The 25,914-nt window shown below is 37.5% G+C and overlaps 3 protein-coding genes across 5 annotated transcripts; 1 reads left to right on the top strand and 2 right to left on the bottom strand.

The window, feature by feature from the left end:
• Positions 1-8,155: 8,155 nt before the first annotated feature.
• LOC127432964 (alpha-2B adrenergic receptor) lies at positions 8,156-13,744 on the bottom strand. 2 transcript variants are annotated; one of them, XM_051684511.1, is made up of 3 exons: positions 13,208-13,744; positions 11,458-12,834; positions 8,156-10,252 (listed from the first exon to the last, which is right to left on the bottom strand). In XM_051684511.1, exons 2-3 carry the CDS (start codon positions 12,830-12,832, stop codon positions 10,221-10,223), a joined length of 1,407 nt encoding a protein of 468 aa, XP_051540471.1. In that variant the 5' UTR covers positions 12,833-12,834; positions 13,208-13,744; the 3' UTR covers positions 8,156-10,220. The 2 variants fall into 2 exon arrangements, with proteins under 2 accessions (XP_051540471.1, XP_051540470.1); XM_051684510.1 differs by having other exon boundaries at positions 11,458-13,744.
• Positions 13,745-15,448: 1,704 nt separating this feature from the next.
• Positions 15,449-20,324, bottom strand: LOC127432260 (low choriolytic enzyme). The gene is made up of 9 exons (XM_051683171.1): positions 20,315-20,324; positions 20,157-20,210; positions 20,001-20,063; positions 19,880-19,926; positions 17,441-17,522; positions 16,912-17,026; positions 16,405-16,577; positions 15,743-15,824; positions 15,449-15,623 (listed from the first exon to the last, which is right to left on the bottom strand). Exons 1-9 carry the CDS (start codon positions 20,322-20,324, stop codon positions 15,449-15,451), a joined length of 801 nt encoding a protein of 266 aa, XP_051539131.1.
• Positions 20,325-20,560: 236 nt separating this feature from the next.
• Positions 20,561-25,914, top strand: zcchc9 (zinc finger, CCHC domain containing 9). 2 transcript variants are annotated; one of them, XM_051684372.1, is made up of 6 exons: positions 20,561-20,637; positions 22,557-22,972; positions 23,071-23,221; positions 23,312-23,404; positions 23,659-23,727; positions 25,333-25,914. In XM_051684372.1, the coding sequence occupies exons 2-6, from the start codon at positions 22,565-22,567 to the stop codon at positions 25,443-25,445; spliced, it is 834 nt and encodes a 277-aa protein (XP_051540332.1). In that variant the 5' UTR covers positions 20,561-20,637; positions 22,557-22,564; the 3' UTR covers positions 25,446-25,914. The 2 variants fall into 2 exon arrangements, with proteins under 2 accessions (XP_051540332.1, XP_051540331.1); XM_051684371.1 differs by having other exon boundaries at positions 20,572-20,641.

Genomic DNA, 25,914 nt, shown 5'->3' with positions numbered 1-25,914 from the left:
TTATTATTATTTTGTCTTATTGTGTATTTCTATATAAACTTTTATATTTTCTATTCACTTTTTATTTTTATTCTATTTTTGTATTATTATCTCTGTCTTGTTGTTGTATTGTTTGTGCACTGGAAGCTTCTGTCAAAAAGACAAATTCCTTGTATGTATAAGCATACTTGGCAGTGAAGCTCATTCTGATTCTGATTCTGACTGGACAGGGGAAAGAGTTAAGCAGAGTTAAGACAGTGCGACAGACAATAAGGACTCCAAGCAAGAACAGTGTTGGTTGACCAATCATTGTGTGGGTTGTGCTTTACCAACCAAGGCTGCCCCAAAACTTCCGGAGCTGATGGAGACAGGACAAGGAGGAATGACAACTGTTCTGTATGATTCCCGGAGATAAACGTGACCGGCTCAGTGGAATGAGTGATGACAGACAGTGGTGTTCCACTCAGGGTATGGGCATTGATAGGTTCATCCAGCTGAAATGTGGGAAGTTGCCATTTGGATGCTAATTCAAGGTCCATAAAATTACCCTCAGCGCCCAGAGTCAATCAAAGCAGAAACAGTATGACAGGCCAAACCAAACTGCAGTCAAGCCGGAAGAAGTGTCCAAAGTCCAGGGGATTTATCCAAAGGTGTTGGGCTCGCCAGTAACCCCTCTCCTACCGATGAGCGATGTCTTTTAACAGACAGGTGGCAGCAAGGTGACCTGGGGCAGCACAGTACAGACACAGTCCATTAATACGGCAGACCTGTTTCTCCCTATGGGAAATTGTGTCCTGTGACTTGCATGGGTTCATGATCAGGTCGAGGTTCAGGTAAGTAGGCTGGCGAGACAGAGCGGGCAGGATGATCTACTGCCATAGCAGGTGGAAAGCGGTGTCGGTGGTGATGGCGACATAGAGAGAGGTGTTGATCGAAATAGTCAAATCCACCAAATCATCGAAGCGTGGAGGGAATTCCAATGAATAAATCTCATCCAAAATGTCATCAGAAAGCCCATGCAGAAAGTGATCTCTCATAGCATGATCATTCCATTCAAAAGAAGCAGCAAGAGTGCAAAAATCGATCGCATAATCCGCAACACATTGATCTCCTAGGAGAGTCCAGACAAAACCTTCGCAGCCTCCCGACCTTGAGCCGAGCGATCAAACACTCGGCAGAGCTCCGAAATAAATGTCTGATATGAAGTGCAGCAGGGATGTTGGTTGTCCCACATAGAAGTGCGCCATTCACCAGCCCTACCGGTGAGGAGTGTAATGACACAAGCCACCTTCATGGTGTCCGAGGCAAACATGGAGGGTTGCAACGTAAAGAACAGGGAACACTGAGATGAATGTGCTGCAGGATTCAGCCTCACCTGAATACGGGGTAGGATACGGAATACAGGCTTCAAAATGTCCAGAATACACAGGAGTCACGGGGGCTGGTGAGGAAACCACCCGTGGAGTTACAGGAGTCGGAGATGGGCGGAACTGTTGCACATAGGATGTGAGATTGGCGAGACGTGAGGCCATCGCCTCCAAAGCCTGGTTAGCGGCAGCGATCTGGCCTTGCTGACGTCCCAGCAGAACTCCCTGTTGAGAAAGGGTGGAGTGAAGAGTGGAATCCTCTGCTGGGTCCATGTTGTGGCCAGATTATTCTGTAACGTGTAGGTGCTGGACAGAATGACCCAGGAGCAGAGGTAAAAGTTTTAAAAAAAACAACAACAACAAAAAAACAGGATTTGGTATCTGTTATCATCACAAGGAAAGGAAAGAATTGCATTCACAGTGCGGACTGTATATTGAAGAGCCATTTATGATGATTACAGCCTACTTATTTTTTATTACACCAGAGGGAAAAATCTGCATCCATTTCCTACACACTCTGAAGCATACTGAATGCAAACGAAGACAAATGTATGATGCTTTATGCCTTGATACCAGAATATAGCAGTTCAAATAATTCTCTAGGAGTTTTGAAATGTTTGCTGCTGTGCAAATCTGCTACTTTGTTCTGAAAGCACTGTAAACAATATTTATTTAAACAACAGTACAAACTAAATCTTAATGTTTTCTAAAAAAAAAAAAAAAGTGGCAAATTTCACAGCTGCAATGCTTGTGCCAGGTTTTCTATGCATTTGCAAAGTTGTTCAGAATATTACTGTGTTGCTCTGTATTTGCTTACTCGTCAAATCAAAGTCCATCTCCAAGTCGCTATGATATTCTGGTCCCTCTGTTCCCTTAACGAAAGTTTGTTCAAATTCCTAACCTTAAGTAGTACTAATGATGCCTTTGCCTTTACAAACACCACAAATGATAATAATAAAAGCATTTCAGGGGTTAGAATTGTTTTCAGCTTGTGAAAAAAAGAAGTTCACTTAAGGTCAAATGCCAAACCTTATAATGTCTAAAGGACTGAATAAGATCTAGTCACAAGAATATTGATTTGTTTCTAGGAGACTTTACATCAATGTCTGAGACGCACGTGTGCATGCACACACACACACACACACACACACACACAATTCCATGAAATTACATTTTACAAATCTACAAGATGCAGAAATCAGGTTTCCTGGTCTGGACTGGAAACTTTCTGGACTGCATCATGGTTTCTCTTGGAAGTTTATGCCTTTTGAGTTCAACCTAATTTAATTGGGCTGAAATGTTATGTTAATATGTCTTGGCTAATTGTTTGTCCTCCATCAGACATAAAATGCAGCAAGGAATGAGGTAACAGTATGTGGGCTTCTGGATACTTTTTAAATGGCATAGTACAACTGCTACTGCAGTAGCAGTAAAAGCAGACAAGGTTAAATGTAGAAGCAAGCAACCCTTGTTCAACATATTACATAGTACTATGTTATAGACAAAAGAACACAATACAGTGTTGTCTTTGTTAACCAGTCCATGTTAACTAATTAAATCAACAGAATATTGCATATTTCATCTCACTAGTCTTAGTACAGTTTGTACGTACACAATGTACACAGCTGACTCCAGTATTTATATTTTCATAACTATCCTGGACTGCCTAGTTCTATGTGGTTTTGTCTGAATACTCGACGATCATGATGTACGGACAATAATGAGAGTCGTGCTATTTCATTTTTTAAGTGATCAGACCAACAATATTCACCTGTCTGACGATAAAACAGGCAAAACGCACTAGCAATTACACCGTAGCAACCACTCAGAACACCCAGCGACTTTTGCACCACTTGTGGTTTGTCTAGAAACTCGACAATCCTAATCTTCCTACTATGTATGTCACATACATACAGTGTGCGCTTTGTTGTAGTTTTTAGTGGCAGGACAAAATCTTTAATGTAATGTGCCTTTTGTTTAACATTACCTTGATCACCTCTCAATGATGCCATGTAAAGTTAGTAGGCGAATCAAGTCCATTTTTTACTGCACTCTTTGACCTTGTTACTAGTTCCTGCAGTACACTACAGCAAAGTCACCTATATGATCCCATGTTAACAACCCCAGGCTAAAGCATAAGACACATTTACTGCTGAGTAAACAAAGATAGCATGATAATCTACTTAGGTGGGCTGGCTTAATGCATTATTCATAAGGGAGAATAATGAGATGGGAGATAATATTGCATAAGTGATCAGTTAAATAATCAACTCATTTAAAACAAAGCATAAATCATTTTTAACCCTCCCACTATAATTAATTTATGCAGTACATCAAGGCACATAAAAGAAATCTAGAACAAAGACAAAATATTGAGTGATACCTGATAGTTATTTAAATATGAATTGTTCCGCATGATTCCAAACATAATACACACCTTAAATTTTGTGAAAAATGCCCTGATGATTGCTATCTAGAAAGGCAAATTGAGATATTAAAGAGATTTTGTGGTTTTTGCTCCTTCAGGTTATTCTAGTTTTAAAACTTCTGTTTTTGTTGTTTCTTTGGCATTTTGCCATGGCATTCCAGCTTTTCATGATTGACCCCCAAGCATATCATCCGATAAGACTCTGATTATCTATATTAATCAAAATTAATTAAATAAGAACTTCCATGAGACAAACCCTCTTTCAGAAGAGGATAACATCTTCATGACTGAATAAACAGTGTTGGCTAGCAGGTATGCCAGAGCTGATCAACCACAACACAGTATCTTCATTTGAATTAATTATTTTAAATATAACATTTTATTTTAAGATGTTATTCATTAATATTCAAGCATTGGTGCTTTGTTAATGCACAATGCTTTGAATAATTACACGTAATTGTTATAAACTGTAAGTGTTTTCCATTGTTAGTCATGGATTTAAATGCAACATGACTTCTACTTCATTTATATATATTAGTTTCATGTAAAATAGATTTAGTTTGGTTTCAATGTTGTGGATTTCAGTCCCAGGTGAGTACCTGGTGAGATTTTCCCAAGGTTGTAGATTCATTTATAATTTATGAATCAGGACCCAATCTTGGGTTCTGTTTTGTTAATTTCAGGTCTAATCATCCTCAAATGGTAACAGTGGGCTTCTGCTGTCATTTTCCAACTGTATGCTCACAATGAGAGAAACATTCTATGCTGAGATGAGAATATGTTTCTTAGAAGAACTTTTCAAGAAGAATTCAAAAGATGTATAAGAGAGAGGCATGCGCTTGCTTTTTAATTTAACAGGAGTATCATAAGTGTTGCACTGAATTAATATTTTTGCTTTGGGTGTTTCATGCCATTTTCTGCAACTGGAAAACTAAGACTCGACAGGGAAGAAAAATCACAAATGAGACTTAATTAATATCAAATGTATTTCTTTTAAACAAAAATAAGATTAATTAGAGAATGGAGCCTTTTGCTTAAGTCTCTCTATGATGTTCTGAAAAGATTTTCAGATTTTTCTTTAAATCTAAGATTTCAAGACATGGAATTTCACATCTCCTCCAAACTTTCAGCAGAGATTTCAACTTCAGAAGCCATGTGGAAGGGGTTATGTTAACATGAGCTCAGATGAACATCTTGCCCGGAGAGCAGTTATTTGTGCTAAAGAGGATAGTTGTCTCTAATTCACCCTTTTTTATTCTTGAGTTGTTTAGTTTTCTGAGGCCTTTGAAATTGTGAGTTGTTGTATAACAGCTTTTAATTGGTGCATGACGTTCAAATAAGCAACCTCTGCATTTGATTAATAGTGTTTTCTTTCTAATGGACATTGTGTGAACTGAACTAGTGTGGGATGATTGAGTCATTAGGCAGCAGCGTGGCACTGTCACCCATCAAACCGACTGGCTTGTGCAATCATCTAATGCATGTACAAAAAGCTATGCTTTGTCATTTAGTTTGGATGGTGAGAGAGAGAAAAATTAAGAAAGGAGAAGGAAAGAATGTATGAAAGAATGAAAGCGAGAAAGATAGAGTGAAAGTGTAAGAAAAAGGGCAATAGAAATGAGGAACTAAAGAAAGAATGAAAGAACAAGAGCAAAAGAGCAAAAAAAGAGAAGACCAAAGGAAAAAAATTAAAGTGAGAAAGAGTGCGAGAATGAAAGAAAGAGCAAAACAACGAAGGAAAGAACAAAAGCAAGGAGAACGAAAGAAAAAGCAAGAGCGCAAGAGAAAAAAAAATATAGGCATATTCTCATAAATTTGCATTTGAGGAGGGACCCAAGCCATATCTATGGACCAGAATTGGTCCAGTGAGCAAACACCCACAACACCCTAGCAACTGCATAGCAATCCCTTGACAACCACCCTCAATATCCTTGCATGTGATTGTGACAAATAATAAGTTAAATATCAAAATCTAGTTTGAGATTTATGATTGTGTTTCAATTTGATAATTCTTTAGATAACTTATAGTTTCCCAAAGACCGACCTTTCAAGAAGTTCTCAACACCCAACGCATCAGATATTTGAAGTATCAGTAAGACAAACGTCTGTCCCCCCACCTCCTTGAGTTCAAGTGAAGCCGAATTTGTCTTTCACATCAGCAGAAGCTGCTTTTGAACATTCTGTCCCATTTCACTGGTTTATATCCCCGCAGCAGACACCATGCAGTACAGACACATGCATTAATTGTAATTTCATGCCACGCTTCCAGCAGCTCTTTAACAAATGATTCATGTAGAATTAAACCAAATGTGTCTACATAATGGAGGATATAGACCTAAGTAATGCAGTAGAAGTAAATTCTGACAGCATCCACCCTATAAATAACAGTGGGTGTTTGCTAGATGGTTGTTTACTGGCCCAAGTTAAACTTGCTTATCCCCAAAGTCCCTTTGATATTCTGGTCCTTACATATTTACATTTATGGTTTTGGCAGATACTTTTATCAAAAGTGACTTAAAGGCCATTCAAACCGAATGCATTCTTGCTCTAAAAAATCTAGATGCAGCGCCACTACTTGAGCAGAACAAATGTGTCTCAAGATGCATTTTCTGTTTTCTTAACTCGACACACCATCTAAAGTCACGGCACTCCTGTTTGAGATGGTTAAGGAAAAAAAACAGCAAAATATGACACAATGGTAAAAGGCATCTCTCTAGAGTTGTTTGCGTTGAAAAACTATTGAAAAACAGTGAAGACGAGCAAAAAAAGTGAAAGAAAGAGGGAAAGAATGAGAGGGGAAGACAGAAAAAGCTGGAGACCCAAAGAGTGAAAAAACAAAAGAAAGATCAAAAGACAGAGAGCAAGAGCGAAAAAGAAAGTGTGAAAGACAGAAAGCAAAAAAAAAAAAAAACAACAAAAAAAGAGAAAGCGCAAGAGTGAAAGAAACAACAAAAGAAAGAGTGTAAGAGCAAAAGCTAAATAAATAGCAAAAGAAAGAGCGGAAGCCTGAAAGAGCGAGAGCAAACGAAATAATGATTGAAAGACAGAGTGTAAAGGTGAAAAACAATAGAAAGAGTGAAAGACCAAAAATTTTAGTGCCTGCCTGTGCAAAACTCACTGCCATGATGCTAGTGTGTTGTGGTTTACTGGCCCAAGTCAACTGTGCTTATCACCAAAGTCCTTATGATATTCTGGTCCCTATATATTTACATTCATGGACTTGGCAGATGCTTTTATCAAGAGCGAACTATCCCCATATGAACAACAGTAAGTGTAATGCTTCCTTAGCAATCACCACTAATTAGAAAAACCTTTAATGTCCACTTGGAGCTACAGTATAACAGCCACCTTTGAAGCTGTAATTACATTTCACAGAGAGCCCTGCCTGACGCATTAACTCCAGCAAATGTATGTCAAAGAGCCAAAATCCTTGACTCATAACAGTACGGGGAAAAGTAGCCAGACATATGCATGAATTAAGCATCTTTTGCGTCCCTCATAAGTGTTTGTTCTCATCATTATAAAAATGAACCCAGCAGCCCTCATAATCAACATGTTTGCTTCTGAAGTCTGTGTACAAACACTTTCCACATCATCCTGTTTGGCAGCATCTGTTTCTGACGCTTCAAAAAGAGGAAGGGACACTTGAGACTGCAGAGGAGAGAAGCACCGTTTCGGAAAATTAAAATGCAACTGGAAGGATGTAAATATGAACAGCTGCATTCAGCAGATGTAATGAAAAGAAATCAAAGCATCACTGGGATACACATGGTTGCGTATTTGTTTCACTTGTGACCTCTTGTTAGAACAAGGTTTGTGCAAGTGACAATGTTTTACGAAACGAGTTAATTAAGGTGCTATGATAATATCATCTGATCATAATCTATTTTTTCATTTAAACCGGAAAAGAAATATTTTTGGGCACTTTGAAAAAGGTAAACAAAGAAAAGTCATGTCTTGGAAAAAAAAGAATGTACTATTTCTAGATCACTACTAAATCAAATAAGAACATTTGTGACATTGATCATGATGACAGAAGATCAGATTTCCTTGCTTCCATTAAAGCACACAAGATGACCTTTGAAACATTCTCAAATCATGCTGGATAACATGGACCATCACGTCTTGCACAAACTTGTGGAGTTCATGACAGCTCAAGTGCATGCTGTAAATAATGTAAGAGTGGACACACCAAATATATAATTTTGTAATTCATATTGATTTTCCAATTCAACTTCACTCAAACAGTTTGCTGAATACATCATTTCCAATGAACAAATTTCAATTCAGTTAGCAAAATGCAAAAAGAAGCATTTTCACATAGTACTTTTATGTTGCTCTTATATGGATTTTGGAGTTTAAAAATTTTGGCACCCATTCACTTGTATTGTATGGACCAACAGAGCTGAGAAATTCTTCTAAAAATCTTCACTTGTGTTCAGTAGAAGAAAGTCATACACATCTTGGATGGCATAAGCGTATGTAAATGATAAGAGAATTATCATTTTTGGGTGAACTATTCCTTTAATGTCTTTTCCATTATTTAATATTAATACAATATACTGCAAAATGTTGCATGGATAACAATTACTTCTCATTTGAGTGCTTTACTTCATACTGTTCTAAATGTGGTGTATAAAATGAAAAGGTGAGTTTGCAATCAGTCTATTCAGTTTATTACTTGTCTGTTTGGAGTCGGTTATTCGCACACACCAGTAAGAGTTAAAACGCAGTGTCAAGAGTGTGCGGACGGTTGTATTTTTTTATAAATCCTGATGTGTGTGTGGGAAATTGCTTCTCTTGCCAGACTCAATGATTTCAACTCTTATGTAAACGTGGGACTCTTATGTTGTTGTTTTTTTTTTTTTGTTGTTTTTTTTTTAATAAAGTGATTTTTGATCAGCGCATTGCTGTGCATGTTAACACACTAACTGTATTCAACAGATCCCAGAGAAAATGACAACGGACCATGCAAACCAAATTAAATTTTAAGATTCATGTAATAAAAAAAATAAATAGTATAATGCAGCTGCATAACAGATATGCATAAGAGAGAACAACATTCCCACAACAGCATCATGAATATTTTAAAACATTCAGCAATCATACACTTACAATGGCCACTGGCTTACTCTGTGTGAGTGGTTTGATACAGTGAAATTACTCACCAAACTATGCAGACTTAAAGACTGAAATGTTAATTCATTTCTACAAATACATTTGGTATATGGCAACAATTAATTTAAATGGAACCAAATTTAGAAAAGCAGCATTACAGTCAGAAGACTGGTCCATGCCTAGTTCCACTTACAGTATCTGTGCGTACACACACTGACCAATATCATTTAAAAGCAAATCAAAAGTGCACGAGCCTTCTTGTGAGGGCACAAAAATAATACAAATCAAATCAAGAAGCATTCATTGGTGCATAATTCATTTACATATAATTGCCCACTCTTATATACACACACAAAGACACTGGGAGAGGCTCTGATAAACCAACCATCATTTTCAGTCCATTTCCAATGTCAGAATCCATCAAATTAAACTACAATAGAGAGTCTGAGCAGACCTTCATCTTGAGACTGGATTTCAGGAAATCTGTAATTCATTAATTAAATCTTCGATATGGAAAAGATCCAAAACTGTCAGATAAAGAAACAGAAGTCAATGCCATGCTTTTTTATTGTAAGCAGAGGATGTTCAGATTAAATTTCAAAAGAATAGTTCATCCGAAAAGGCTTTAGCAAGTTCATAATTGACAATGTATTATTAGTTAATGAATCATTCAGACTGTTTTTGTGAACCAGATCAACAGATAAATTGAAAAGATTTGACTTAAAAAAACAATTCATTCACGAATTAGACATTGCTACAGTACTTCTCTCATGATCAGATGTCAGTCAAGAGTTTCAGTGCATGACGACTGACATTCAGTAAGCAATCAAACACCTTTAGAAGTCTTTGAATATGGTGCATAACTTAATGGAATACTTTCATGATACTTCTGCATCCGTTTTGCAGCTTAAAAGCTCCAGTTCCCATTCATTGTAATTGCATGGAAAAGAGTGACCAGTATATTTATCAAAACTTCCGTTTGAGTTCCACTGAAGAAAGTAAGTCATGTGTCCTTAACTTCTTGAGGATGAGTAAATGATGACTACATTTTCATTTCCTGATGAACTATTCCTTTAAAGGTCGAATAGAGTTGTATATCTTTCTCTACATCTCTCCTTTTCTCTTGCACCCCAGAGATGGAAAGTCTCCCTTGGGCTTTAAGAGCTCGCAGCACTTTGCCAGGGAGGTGAATCTCTCTGAAAGCTTCTCAGCTCCAGCTATGGGATCTCACAATGCAGAGCCAGATCTGTCTCCAAAAAAGAGCTGCATTGTCTTTGAAAGTACACTGGTAGGTTAGCACAACAAACATACTGAAGGTAAGACCATCTTCAGAGAGACAGTAGTACGATCTTGTGCTGTGCTGATAAATGCAAAAAGAAAATGGAATCAACAAACGATCAGAGAACATGCTCAGAGAGTAAATGTAGCAGTTATTCCCCATCTGGATACCGTGCAAGTCATTGGGAATACTAAAAAGAATGAGAACATTTTACTTGTGAATTTCATAAATCCAGGTGACATGTCCAGGTCATATTTCACATCAAAATAAGAAATCATACTTTGCTTAAGGGTATAGTTCTGTCACCATTTACTCTCCCTCATGTCATTCCAAATACACGACTTACTTTCTTCTATGGAACGCAGGAGTTATCTAGCAAAATGTCTAAAATACTCTTTTCATTAGAATGGAAGGCTGTCCTTGGTCCACATCCACCTTTGTTGTGTGGAAAAGAGCAGCTTGGACATTCTGCTAAATATCTCCCTTTTTTTTATTGGACCATAAAATTTTTTTTTTTACCAGGGATTGTTGGAGCAATTCAAGTTTAAATGTATAATTTTTTTGTTTGTTGTTTAATTAATTGTTGGTTTTCATTACAAAATTGTGAATTATAGATCTAGTATGGTTTTGTTTAGGAATTTATGCATTGATGACTTATATACAGGGTGGTACCAAAATAAGAGGAAGGACATGTGTGAGGGGAAAGGTGTGAGGGTGCAGAGCATACAGCTTTTTGACCTCATTTCATTAAGATGCTAGGTGCATTTTGAAAATGTAAAAATACAAATAAAATAAAATAATAACGTAATCACATTTTTAGATCATTATTAGATTTATATGTGCATCCTAAAATTCCTTAACCTTCTGCACCGGGTGGGTGGATTCATTTTAAGTTGGAAATTTGGACAAAGACAGCCCCTTCTATTAAATGTACTGCAATGGCAAAAAGATAATGATATATTATTTAAAATGTCAAGTGTTTGTACATCATGGTAGTATTTGTTCTCCTTCCTTTATTTATGCTTTATGATTTCTAAAATAGTATCATCAAGAACTCAAAAGTAAATCATCTGGATGTATTATGATAATTTGGAGGGACAATTTGTTTGTCATAAAAATGTCAATGCACAAATCTTAATTTTCTGGAATATTTTTTTTTCACTTTTGATTTTGAGGTGAAATAAGACTCGGACATGTGATTTACCCTGTACTGAATCAACGTCCCTGTGCACTGTATAAAACTGCTTTTGAAAGGTATTTCTACTTTTACAAAGAACAATCCTTACATCTTTTACACAAAATCTTTTTGAAAGCCTTCCGGAAGTCCCTGTTAAAGATGGTATAGATGAGTGGGTTAAGAGCGCTGTTGCAGTAGCCAATCCAGAAGAAGAATTTGAAAAGTGGTTCAGGCAGTTTACAAGTTTCTGGACATATGGCCTGCAAACTGTAGCTGAAGAAGAACGGAAACCAGCAGACGACAAATCCTCCGATGACAACCGCAAGAACAAAGGTGAAACGCTTCTCCCGAACAATCATGGCCTTTCTCCTGGCGTTTGGAGTCCCTGCTGGTTTTATGTTAGAAGAGGCCAATTGGCTGCCCTCTGGTGTAGCGGTAATGTCCTTGTACGTTTGAATCGGTGAGGAAGCTTGGTGTCCTGGCTCCAGCTTCCCCACATTGGAGGATGTCCCATTGGCATTTTGCCCCCCCACCATGTCTACATCTGAGCCAGAGCTTGAACTGTCCTCGTTGTTGTTGTCCTTGTGTCTCTGTGAGTGTTTTATCTGTTGCCGACTCTCAGCTGGAGGAAGCGGAGGCTGACTTGTGGAAGTTTCGGCTCTGGAGGTCAGCGGGGTAGAGGATTGGACAGACAGATTCGGAGCCACACTTCCTTGCTCTTTGCCATTCTGCAGCGCCTCTCCTTGGATACCCTGTGGGATGGCACTTACGACATCCTTCCTGGGCTCCCCTGGAGGACATCGGGTATGCTTCTTGGCAATCTGATAGATTCGAACGTACACCAGGATCATGATGAGGCATGGGGCGAAGAATGACCCAATGGAGGAGTAGAGGATGTACCATGCCTCTTCATTGAGTTTGCAGCCTGAGTAGTTGCCATCTTTTGACCACTGGGTCTTTTTCATCGACACCAATGGGGGGAAAGATATGACTGCGGCGATGAGCCACACCACCATGATGGCTCCTTTGATCCTGCGAGGGGTGCGCTGGGTGGCATACTGCACCGGCCGCGAGATGGATAGGTAGCGGTCCAAGCTGATGGCGCACAGGTGCATGATGGACGACGTACAGAATAGCACGTCCAAAGCCAAGATAATCTCGCACCAAACCGATTCAAAATACCAGTAGCCCATCAGCTCATTGGCCAGGGAAAATGGAATGATGAGGGTGGCCACCAGGATATCAGCTGCAGCCAGGGAGACCAGGAAGAGGTTCTGAGGTCCTCTCAGAGAACGGCACGTCAAGACGGCGATGATCACCAGAACGTTCCCGAAGATGGTGAAGAGCATTATGAGTGTCATGGCTGTGGCAAATGCAGCGGTGGCTTCGGGGGAGTAAGGAGGACATTCTGGGATGGTGTGGTTGCATATTTTAATGCCAACACTGAAAGTTATCCAACTCTCTGGAGAGGACATCATGGTCATATCTAAGCAACTCCAATACAAACAGAGAAATACAGATGTGTTGATGTAGACTTGTATCTCAATGTTCACTAGCTTAATCCTTCCAAAAACATTGTTCATTTTAGATAATCAGCGGAATTTGAAAATGGGCTCTTTATGGCAAAAAATGGCAATGGCCCTTGGCAAACCTCATAATAAAGCCATGACTTAAAATACAGATATTTCGGAAGCATAAAAATCGTGCGTCTTGCCAAAAAAAATAAAATAAATAAATAACTAATGCAAAACTATTTCGCCAGCGCGTAAAGAATGAAGTTAAACTAAATAAGCATAACTGCAGAATCTGTCCTTATTAACAAAATTAATATCAGCACAAGACAAACGTGTTGTACTCACAGCCTGTAAATAAGAAAGCGCACTGTTCTACATTGGATTCAGTTCTAGTCCTCAGTTGAAGCGGTGCGCGCTTTTTGTGGTCGAACAAAATACGCGCTTGGAGATGCGCAACGACACTGCAAATATTTTTTTTCACGCGGTAAAAGCTTGAGAATAAAAACAGAAAAAATAATATCTACACAAGAAACATAAGTTTCATTTTTGGTGTCCAAACAGCTCTGAAAAGCGTTCAACAAAATGCTCAAGATCCGTCAGTTCCACACGCGCACCAGCCGAACCAAAACTATATTTCCGTATAAAGCAGTAATTAGTCAATGATCTCAGCATAAAATGTTCCACGTCAGAGAAACACACCAGATAAAGCCAACAATTTCTGAAGAAAAAGGTCCAGTTTTCCAAAGTCTACTTTTAATACATTTCTTCGGTCTCGCCGGTGGAACAGAAGAAACTGAAAATTTGAACATATTCTATATGATATTCCGTCTAATCAGTCATGCTCGGATTTTATTCAATAGTTTCATCGGAGATCTTGCAACTTTGCGCATCACACAGCAGTATGAACTGACTCGGGTCTAAATCAGTGCATCTCTCTGTGTGTTCCCCTCTATGACGTCAAGCAGGGCGTCACTTGTGAGATACCCACATGTAAGAAGATGCCCAAAATTGTAAAAATGCTACAGAAAAAAAAAACAATTGGTTACCAATTAACCATGAATGGTGAAAAATGCTTTTTTTAAAGTAAAAAGCATGATTTACCTTAGTTAAAAATGATATTATGTTTAACAAAACCTGTATTAGCTACGTAAACCTACTGTTCAAATTGTGATAAAAACACTAATTTGCATTTCCAAAAGTTCCTGAGTGACCCAACATTTGATTGTTTTCTTGAAACATTTGTGTTTCTTCTAATTTGTGTTAACATTTTGTTGTTTTGAATACAACATGTAATGATTTTCATTTATAATCCTATTAAATATCACTGTCACAACTGCAAGTGGTCGAAGAGGAAACCACATTCAGCAGTTTAAAATGGAGCTTCAAGATTTTAGAAACTTTAATGGAATACCCCTATGTAACACTGTATGCATTTAATTGAGCAACTTTCCCCCACTCTCCATAAGAGACTGAAAACGTATTAGCCACAGAAACCTCTGCAGATCACTTAAGAGGCAAATTATTGCAATACATACAGCTTTCCAAGCAAAAAAAGGGAACTGATATTATCGGTAAGAAAACCAAGCATTGGCACCTCTACAATGTTTATCCATTTAAATGACAAACCACCAAAATGACTTTTAGTAACCTAAAATATACTACAAAGAAAACATGTATTTGTATGCATTTATTGCCTCATTTTCTATATAACACTCAAAGACCTCCTAATTTGTGATTTAAATAAACAATGACTGCCACCCACTGGACAAAAGCTGAAAAAGCCAATAAAAGAACAAGAATTTTGGTCCTGGATGAATTCATTCCAAAATCACATTGTTTATTGGTCATTGTGAATTTATGCCAAAAATTTTGCAAATTTAATTTTCAGACCTTCATTTGTCCTTCTCAATTTAAAACTCCTGCCACTGGAGAATCAATTCAGCTCTTAGTGTGCCAATCAGAGAAGTTGTTTCATGCAAGTTTGGGTGAATCACCATGTTGTTTACTCTTTTTCTCTCTCTCGTCTGGAGGGGAGTAATGGAGAAAGTGGATTAATTCAGGAACAGTATCTACATGGTTGATTTTTCAATGTCAATCGACAACAGTGAGGCAAAATAAAATTGATAAAAATGATCAAGTTTGAGGAGTACTGCTTTTGACGAAGCTCATCTCGAGTCAGAGACCTGACAGCAGATGTCAGGACGCTAGCAGGTCAAAATTGTGTTTGACAGGCTAATAATGGCTTTTCTATTTCATAATTTCTTCACTCTTTTGCCAATTGCAGTAGCCATCCAGATATCCCATGCTAACAGAAAATTAGCATACTATGCACAGTATACATACAATATACTGCAGAAATAGTACAGCAAATGTAGTATGTTAGTATGATTTTCTAGTCTCTTATGGGCATAGTTCAACTACAAATAAACATTGTCATTTACTTCCCCTCAAAATCATGGACAAACCAAATCGTTGGCAACATTGAATGTTAGCTTCAGTCACTATTCACTTCCATTGTAGGAGGAAAAACTGCAATTAAAGTGAATGGTGACGAGGCTAACATATACAGAAGTAATCCCCATCCCTTTAATGGTCTCTGTTTGCTATGTCCATGTTAAAAGCAGACAATATAAATGTACCACAGTGATACAGCTTCCTGATCTTCTTTACATCAAGATCACTCATGTGAGTCCTCTGGCCGATTTGTACCCTGCTGTTTTTGGCCACAATTGTGGGTTTTCCATTGGAAGAGAAATAATAGCTAAAAAACAAAAACAATTGTAATAAATTGTTTGGCCAGCCAAATGCATATCACTTTTTTTTTTTTTTTTTTTTTTTTTTACAGCCAAGTATCCATTTCTGTTTGATTAAAAACCTTACGCTCCATAATGCAAGAGAGATCCAAGGTCATACTGAAGACCGAGTGTGTCTCCAACTTTCTCAGCAAAATTACTCTCTTTTCCTGTTAAACAAAGCGGTTACTCCTGTAAATAAGCAATGTACTAATTACACAATATACAGCCTGTTCTATATTTGGGGAGGAAAACGTTACAATATTTTTGAATTATTGAATGGAAAATATATCAGGCAAAAGGCTTGAAGCAAAACCGATTAAGAACCACTGTCTTAAAGGGATAATTTATCCCAAAATCCATTCATTTACTCACCTTCATGTTGTTAAAAACCAGTGTTCTTCTGTAGAACACAAAAGGAGATATTAGGCAGTGTGTTAGTACACACTGCCTAATATAGTAGTTAGTTCATGTTCATTGCATCTTATTTCTGTACAATGAAAGGGACATGCTGTCTAATATATCTTTTTGTTCAATGAAACAAAGGTAGTCATACAGGTTTGGAGCAACATTAGGGTGAGTAAACGATGGCAGAATTTTCATTTTAGGGTGAACTATCCCTTTAAGAGGATTGCTCTTTGAAATCTTTAGAATTTTGAGCCCAAATTATGAATATGAAAATCGCTTTAGCATTCCTTTAGGATTGTTTGAGAAGACTGAAATAGTTCATGTATTTAATATTACACATACCAGGGCTAATGTTTTCATACAGTATAGTGATATGATCTCCACGGTCATGGCGAGAATGTTCGTGGTGCAAGCCGAGAGAATGAAGGACCTCATGACAGATGTTCCCAGCCCCACACGGCGGCCCAATCAGAACAGGCTGTTCACCCCCAACGCATCCGACGTAAGAGGCACACCTTTAGAAAAGCAAAAGAAATCAGCCGTTCACAAACAAGTGAAATGATTTCAAAACCAAAGAAAACTACATGGCTAAAAATAACTTAAAATAAAAATCACAAACCCATATGCACTTGCAGAACACTTTTTAAATTAATGTTAAATCCCTTGGCATTCACAGAAAGTTGGTAATCCCTGCCTAGAAATAGAAGAGGGCTTCCACATAATTTTGGCCATGTAGTGTATGGTGTGACTATTATCTGACAGTGTTAGCAAAGAGCTGTACTGAATGTCCCTGTAATGTGTGATTTTCTTCCATTGTAATCCATCAGAGTGCTAAAGTCTATGACTCACCCTTTACTGTAAGAAAATAGCAAGTAGTCCATTTCATTAATATGCTGATGGAACCTTATGCAGGTCTTTTCACTGATCATTTTTAAGGCCTTAAGGATGACGTCAGTCCGGTCCGCTGAAGGCCACAAACATACACAAATGCAATAAACATACACAGAAAAAAAAAAGTGAGCATCTCATTTGTTGTTAAATCCTTATTTTAGACCCCTTATTTGCTAGCTATTATTTGATTGGACAAAAATCTGTGCAGTGCAGGATGAGGTGTTCATATTTTTTTTATCCATTTTCCCTGAGCAAAGTCATTTTAAACATGTATATATCTGCTTAAGGTTAACTGAATCAGCTTATTAGTACACGAGCATAGTTTATAAAACTAATAAAAATGGACTAAAAGCCACAAAACTCAAATTTTCATTTCATGGGGTATGTTTCTTTAAGTCTGTTAGGTGAAGCTGCACTTAAAAAGCAAAATCACAACATACAGGGTAAAAAAACAAATCGCAGAAATGAAAACATGCAGACAACTCACCAAGCTCAAAGTCAATTTTATATGGTATGGACACATTTCCGTCCACCTGAGGCCACAGATCACTCACTGCATTCCTGTCACTCTAGAGAAAATACATTATTTCCGCCAAAGTAAACAGAATTTATTCTTTAATGCAAATAACTAAGAGCATAAGCAGAAGAGTAAGGCAAGTCAGGCACATTGCACCTATACATTAAATTCGGCTGACAGTTATTTAAAGGGTTAGTTCACCCCCAAAATTCTCTCATTATTTACTCACACTGATGATATCCCAGGTGTGTATGACTTTTCTTCACCAGAAACACATTTGAAGAAAAATATCTTAGCTCAGTAGGTCCTTAAAATGCAAGTGAATGGAGATTTCTCCTTTGAAGTTCCAAAAACAAAAAAAATATTGACACCAATATTGACTACAGCAGTTAAATTAATGTGTTCTAAAGCGATACGATCAATTTTGGTGAGAAAAAAAAAAAAGATAAACATTGAAGTACTTTTTAACAATAAACTATCGCTTCCATTAGGTTTCACGAGAGGGTGGAGTCAAAGCAGACTCTTGTGTGACGTATTCCGTTGCCGTGATACAGATGTAATCTCACGTTCTCCACTTGGTTGAAACATCCAGGATGAGCGCACAAACACATCACTGTGAGTAAAGAAACAGATCAATACAGATCTAAACCAAAATCAACTAAGCGTCTGTACAGCGTTCCTCCTCCTCACTTGTTATCAGTGCTGCTCTTCCAGCTGTGATGCACTTGCGTCAGTTTTCGCATGTTTCAAATGCCAATGGGATTACATCACACGTGCGTACCACTGCTCACCTTGCATGATTTGGAGTTTAAAAAAGTACTTAAATATTTATCTTTTTTGCACCAGATGCGATTGTGTCGCATTAGAAGACATTAATTTAACCGCTAGAGTCAGTATCAATGACATTTTTGATGACTGTCTGTGATTTTTGGAGCTTCAAATGAGAAATCTCCATTCATTTGCATTTCCCCTCCTCTTTTTCTCCCCAATTTGGAATGCCTAATTCCCAATGCGCTCTAGGTCCTCGTGGTGGCGTAGTGACTCGCCTCAATCCAGGTGACGGAGGATGAATCTCAGTCGCCTCCGCGTCTGAGACCGTCAGCCCGCGCATCTTATCACATGGCTTTTTGAGCGTTACCACGAAGACCTAGCATGTGTGGAGGCTTCACGCTATTCTCCGCGGCATCCACACACAACTCGCCACGTGCCCCAGTGAGAGTGAGAACCACAATATAGCGACCACGAGGAGGTTACCCCATGTGACTCTACCCACCCTAACAACTGGGCCAATTGGTTGCTTAAGAAGCCCAGCACGCCCTGGATTCAAACTTATGACTCCAGGTGTGGTAGTCAGCATTTTTACTTGCTTAGCTAACCACCACCCCCAACTCCACTCCACTCCAGCATTCACTTGCATTTTAAGGACCTACTGAGCTAATATATTTTTCTACTTTTCTTCAAATGTGATCTGGTGAAAAATGTCAATCATACACAACTGGGATATCATGAGGTGGAGTAAATAATGAGAATTTCCATTTTTGGGTGAACTATCCATTTAATATAGGTTGGTTGTGCACTGTGATTTAAGGTAACACCCGTACTTAAATGCGAGATAAATAAATAGGTGTATTACTGTAGCAATAGATCTAAGTGTGCAATCTTGTCTAGCTTTCATAGATCTCAAAAATTACATTGAAATACAGCTCTAAGCTTCTTATTAAGGGAATATTCTGGGTTCAATACCAGTTAAACTTAATCAGCAGCATTTGTAGCATAATGTTGATCATGACAAAAATGAACTTCGACTTGTCCATCCTTTTCTTTCAAAAAAGCAAAAGTCTAAGTTACAGTAAGGCACTTACAATGGAAGTGAATGCGGCGAATCAATAAACGTTAAAATACTCAAAAGTATAGCCACAATACATAAACAACATGCATGTCAGCAGGATTTTAGGGTGATAAAATTGCTTACCAACACAAACCTAAATTTACTAACCCATTTGTCCAATTTTAAAATTTCATTGCCATGTCGACATTACATCATTAACTAAAACGATTATAAAACTGACGATTTAAACAACTTTACAGCTTAAATAATACACAAGTCTTAACAGAAAAATGAATTGAAGTGCTTGTATAAAATTTTAAGTTACACATATCTGCCTTAAACCCTCCAGCAACTGGCCCCATTCACTTCCAGTGTAAGCGCTTCACTGTAACCTCGATTTATGGACTATTTGAAACTACTTTCAGTGATTATCAGCATTATGCCACAAATGCTGTCGATTGAGTTTAACTTATATTGGACCCAAAATATTCCTTTAAACCCGGATTCATTCTATTATTCAATTACAGAGTCAGAAAGACAGATACTATAATTGTGAATATACAAGCATTGTTTGGGCTTACAGATAATAAGAGGTCCCCCTCTTGAACAGCATAATCTCCCTCAAGTTCTGTTGAAAGACAATGACAAACACATTAAACAGAAGGACATAAATAGGAATATCTGTTAATGTACACAATTTACCCGTTAATGTTTCACTGTGTCTTGGCACATATGGATGTGTTCCCCTCTGTAAATTAATATATCCTGATGATAAAAGACACCATGGCATTAGAAATTATAACTTTTATTTAAAACTATTATTTTAGTAAAATAATACAAATAAAAAGACAGCTTTACCTTCATCATTTTGGATTTCAGAGATCATATGATTATCCACAGGGTGTCCCCACACTGACAAACACACAAAACACTAGAAATGTCAAATTAAATTAAATAAAAATATAATTGTTTTGTTTTATTGCGTAATTGCTGGGAAATGTTCATGTTTACTGTACCTTTACACATGCATGCAGCCACTATAAATAACCAGAGCATTTTTTTTTTTAAAGTCCTAAACTTGAAGACTATGTGACGCCAAATGTGACGCGAGCTGGGAAGAGAAACGAGTCTTTAACGTAATTAGTCGTCTCGAGCTCTTGATTTGTTTCAATTAGTTCAATGAATGAACGCCAACGCAGCCCATTCAACACATCACGCGGAACCAACGTTGTAGGGTTGTAGTTTCACGCCGGAGGTTTTTATTGGTGGAACATTGTAAATACACACGTGAACGGAGTTTTCTCTTATGACAGCATAGATCTGCAGATCGTCTTTTGCAGTAAGTATGTAAATTAATTTGCGCTGTCGTTTTCATTGTCATTGATCGAGTTAGCAAAACTACATAGATTTCTGCCTGCCAGTTAAATCTTTTAGTGATTTTAACTGGATCTTTTTTTCCTCACATGGTAAAAACTACACGGTGATATCACAGTAATCTTCTCCATAATGAACATTAGTCATAACGGCATACATATTAGAGGAGATGACGCTTTTACTACTGCCGTTGAAATATCATTTACTAAAATGTACCTTAGTTCCATAGTCGTTTCTGCCAAAAAATACTATAGCTGTATAATCATAATAAATTCATACGGGATCCCCTTAAAACAGTAAAAGAAGCTTTCAGAATCTTTCTGTAATTTTAATCTCATTTTTTTGATGACAGCGGTTGTTAACACCAGGTGCCACAGTTTTATCCAGAAGCAGTAACAATTGCACCCTAAAAAAGCACTCTGGTGGGACCATAGTACAGTAGGAATATCAGATTCATTAGCATGATCTTCTTATTGTTTAATTACTTAAAGTGTACAGGGTCTAACATGGACGGTATGATACGGCTATTGACATTTGGGTGAACTACTGAAATTACGAAAGTTGTACGTCTATTTAGACTCAAAAAGTGCCTAACAAATACAAATGTGTAACGTGTAGCTTATATGTTAAGAGTAGCTCAATTAGATGCATTTAACTGCCAGTTGCGTCTCAAAATTTCAGCATGGGTTTTATGAATCCCGTTCTATCATTTGTTGCATTATATCTTTGATATATGAAAAATGAGGGATGCACCGATGTATCAGGTCCGATATTTATCTGACAATTATTGACCAAATTAAAACCATCTGCAGATCTGTTTAAAGCATGAAAACACTGATATGAAGAACCTATGGTTTATTTATGATCAATTATCTTCACACTTTAAAAAAAACTCTGTGAATTCAAATGCACAGTTCAGAAATAATGATAGCCACAGACCGTAGAAGGGTTGGCACTCCTTAGAACATGTAATATAAATTATTATTAATATTTTTTTATCATGCTCGTTCTCACATTTTATCATGCTCGTTCTCGCACTTACCCATACATTATGAGGTAAAACCATCCAAAACGCTTGGAAACCAGCAAACTTTGATTTCTTAGACATCGGAATGATATCCATTAAGGCTACAAGATTGATTGAGTTAAGATTGAAATCACAGTATGGTCTTGTGCAATTACTAAACCTTGAAAGCTTTTGAGCCCTTTTTGTACATTTTTAAAACATAATTTCTGAGATTTCAGTGATCTGATGACAAATTAAGATAAGTGGCAAAAAAGCGGTATTGCCCAAAAATTGTCATATTGGTGCATCCCTATGAAAAATAAAACATAAAAATATATCAGAATGTATTCTATTCTGTTATTTTCCTACCGTCTTGAAAATGGGCATTTTGTAGATCCATTTATGATAGATATATACGTGCTGGGTCACTAAAGTCCCGAGGTATGCAATAATGTTTGGTGAAACACCCATGTGTTAAAAGGTTAAATAATACCATGGTACATGTCCAAAAACATGGTAGGCCTACCTTTTTACGTTTTGTTGTTGTTCTTATTTGTGTTTAGTGACTGCAGTATTTTGGCAGGAACAATGGGTACCATGATACATATTTGTAAAGGATGATTGCTATACTCATAAATTAATAATTTAGCTTATGATTTCTATCCAAAGTGACTTTTAATTAGTCCATTTACAAGGACAGTATTCACTGAGCAACTTTGCGTTAAGTGTCTTGTTCTGTGATAGAGTGGTGAAAGGGGAAATCTCTGTATATTGCAACTTTTGTGCTACTTGATTAAGTCAGCTGCAATAGCAGTTGCATATGATACAATTCTGCCTCCAATAAAGCTAAATGTTTAAGCACTCTCTCCATCTAACAGAACTCAAAATGACACGGTGGGCCCGTGCAAACAACGTCCACAAACACAAGCCGGCAGATGCCACACCGTGGAAGCAGCTCAAGGCAAACCGGAATGCTGAAAAAGCAAGAACAAGCTCTGGTGATCAAAGATGTCAAGCCAAAAGCCACGATGGAACCCCAAAGGCTCTACGGCACATTCAGGAGAGGCCAGGCTTAAGGAAACCTAACAAAAATAAGATAAGAGAGCACAACAGTGAAGATGTGAATGGGTTTATGGAGTATTTGAAGCAGACAGGTCAGACACTGCAGAGAAAGAGACCTGGAGAGGCCAGTACAGACCACGATCTGCGGGAAGAAGTAGCAACGGCGTTGAAGAAAGACAAACGACGAGAGAACAGACGGCTAAAGAGACAAAATGTTAAAAAGAACAACATGGTGAGGAGCTGGACTTATGCAGCAGGGATATTGATGTATAATTGAAATGATATTATCTCATAAATGCTAAATCTTTAATTAATCGCTCTTCAATCTAGGTCTGCTTCAACTGTAGGAAGCCTGGTCATGGTCTCGCCGACTGCCCAGAGGCAGATCATGATGAAGAAATGGGTCGTGGCATCTGTTATCGATGTGGTTCCACCGAGCATGAGATCCAGAGGTGTCGTGCTAAAGTGGATCCTGCTATGGGTAAGGCAGATTCTTGAACCGCTACCAACGAGTGAGGCGAACTAGAATATACACGCATAATGTGTTAATGTTACTACTACCGTTTTCCAGGTGATTACCCGTATGCCAAGTGTTTTATCTGTGGTCAGACGGGTCATCTGTCCAAAACCTGTCCTGATAACCCAAAGGGAATGTATGCTGCAGGTGAGTGAGCCTTACAATGAGATTTATATTATTATGATTACTCATTCAATTAAAAACCCCTTAACCCCAAGTTTCTTTTTTTTTGTGTTTGTTTCGTGCTATATGGTCGTGAATGATACCTTAAATCAGAGTTGTGTTGTCACTTGTCTAAGTGATCAGACTTGTGATTTTAATTTGGCAGATGATACCTGTGAATTATAACAGTCAAACATGCATGTATTGATGCAGACTGTGTTACATTTCTGTTGCTGTAGGAGGTTGCTGTCGGGTTTGTGGCTCAGTGGAACATTATCAGAAAGACTGTCCTGAACATCAGTCCTCAAGTGAGTATCTCAGACTAAATGTGACCAAATTATAAAGTTCACGGCAACAGCTTTGTTATTGATAATAGCAAAATATTTATCAATTCATTAATTAACATCTATATGTTCTTGCAAAATGTTTAAGAACAAAGACAGCGCTCGAGTTAACCGTAGTGTAATAAAATGGTATATCAACTAGAAATACTGTATGTGTTCATTACCTTTAAATGTTGAGGCCGCTGCCATATTGGAGAGTTGGAGCTTTCATGGAATTGAGTTTACAACTGAGTTCTACAGTACATAGATGTGTTTTTACAAATCCGAAAAATACGATAATTCTGACATGGCCTGAATGCACCATAAGAATGTGCTTTATGGCTATGTTTGGAATAGCACTACAATACTACTCTGACTATTTATACAGTATATAGGATGAATACTGTACGTAGTATGCATAGAATATCCGGATGACTATTGCTAAAATGTGTAATAGCAGCCATGATATTTAAAATATTTTTGTTGACTCATTATTTGATCAGCCTGCTATGTTTTTTTTTTTTTTTTAGCCTATAAAACTGGCTCAAAAATAACAGGATTAATTTCCAAAATGATATCTGGATGCCACTCACTAAATTAAACATGCAAAGTGATTAGGTCATGTGACCTCAAATTTTGCATACTTTTGTTGATCGATGCATAATGCATTCTGTTTCATATACTGAGGTTGAAATGGTAGACCGTAAAAAGTATATACTTTTAGTATTTGGTAAGTATTAGGCTAGTGGTCCATTTCAAACATAGCCTATGAGTTTGTGCCTTATTGCAGGGGTTTTCAAACAAGGGCCCACGAGGGGGTGCTAGGTGGTCCGTGGAAAATTTCAAAGAAAGAATGTGTTCATAAATGTAATAAATTAAGAAACTATATTTACCAAATTTGACTAACGCTATTTCAGTTCAATTGAAATGTTTCTCTTCAGGTTTATACTTTTAACATGAATCAATAATTGGGTAAAAAAAAAGATATGCTTTCAACATACTTCAAATTAGGCTAAATGTTTGGGAGAGTTGACATTTGGTAAACCGGTCGAAGCACCACTCTTCGAATATCAAAATCACTATTCGGTTATTCTACACGTGCAATGGAGGTCTTCAACCTGACCTGAACTGGCCGAGTTCCAGACAAACCGTTGGATTTTTTTGGCCAGGGTTAGGCCGTTGCAATAACCTTTCTTTATTCTCGCATCCCGACTCTCGAAGAAAAACCAATTAACTGGTTAACCGAATGTTAAAAACGTCAACAGTGCACATTCCTACTAAATATTTTCCAGATAATTAGGGATGCACCAGTATTCGACATGCTTTACTTGTTTGGATTTCATTTATTTTGTTAGGTATTTCTTTATATTACACACAGAACAATTGTTATAAACCTAATACATTGCAGTAACATAATTTAGGTAATTAACTACATCAGTTTTTCATATACATACTTCAGTGATCATAAAACATTAAAAAGTTTGAAAACCTCTGCCTTACAGTATTAGGTGCCATAACCAAGTATAATGTTTATATTATGTAAATTAGAGATGAAAACATGTACATTCAGGTCTAAATTCCCTTTTGCAGCCAATTCCATTACCCTTGGTAGGCTGTCCAATAGAATCAGTGCTGATCATGAAGACGTCCATGTTCCTGTGAAGAAGGTGCAAGCCAAGAAGGACAAGGTGGTGGTATTCTGACCCAAAACTGATTTGCAATTAAGACATGAATCCCTGTTTGGCTTCTGATGTCGTGAATTTACAAACCTCTGCGCTCCATCAGTGATAGACAGTCTGCCATGGACTTTTTAGCCACAAACAAGAATGACTGTGCCTGCTTTGAGACAATTTACTTGCTAAAGTGCCAAAGACTTGTGGACATCACGAACTAGATCAAGAAATCTCAAGATCTAATTTTGAATCTTTAATCTTGCTTGGAAAGATGAATTGTATGTTCTTAATTCCAAGCTCAACAACGACTGAGAAAATGTAAATTAAAAAAGCAGCAATTATTTACAGAATAGTTATCTACAAAGAATCTTGTAGAAGGATTTTTGATGTGTTTTTTGTGGTGGCTGCAATGTAATGTACTTCTATGCTATCAATCTGCAGACAGAACTATAAATAATGAACTGTGCAGTATAATACAGAAGCTACATTCACAAAAGAA

Source organism: Myxocyprinus asiaticus, chromosome 42 (genome assembly GCF_019703515.2).
Source record: "Myxocyprinus asiaticus isolate MX2 ecotype Aquarium Trade chromosome 42, UBuf_Myxa_2, whole genome shotgun sequence".
NCBI lineage: Eukaryota > Metazoa > Chordata > Actinopteri > Cypriniformes > Catostomidae > Myxocyprinus > Myxocyprinus asiaticus.
Note: the sequence above shows the minus strand (reverse complement) of the source record. Positions and strands in the feature narration are given on the sequence as shown.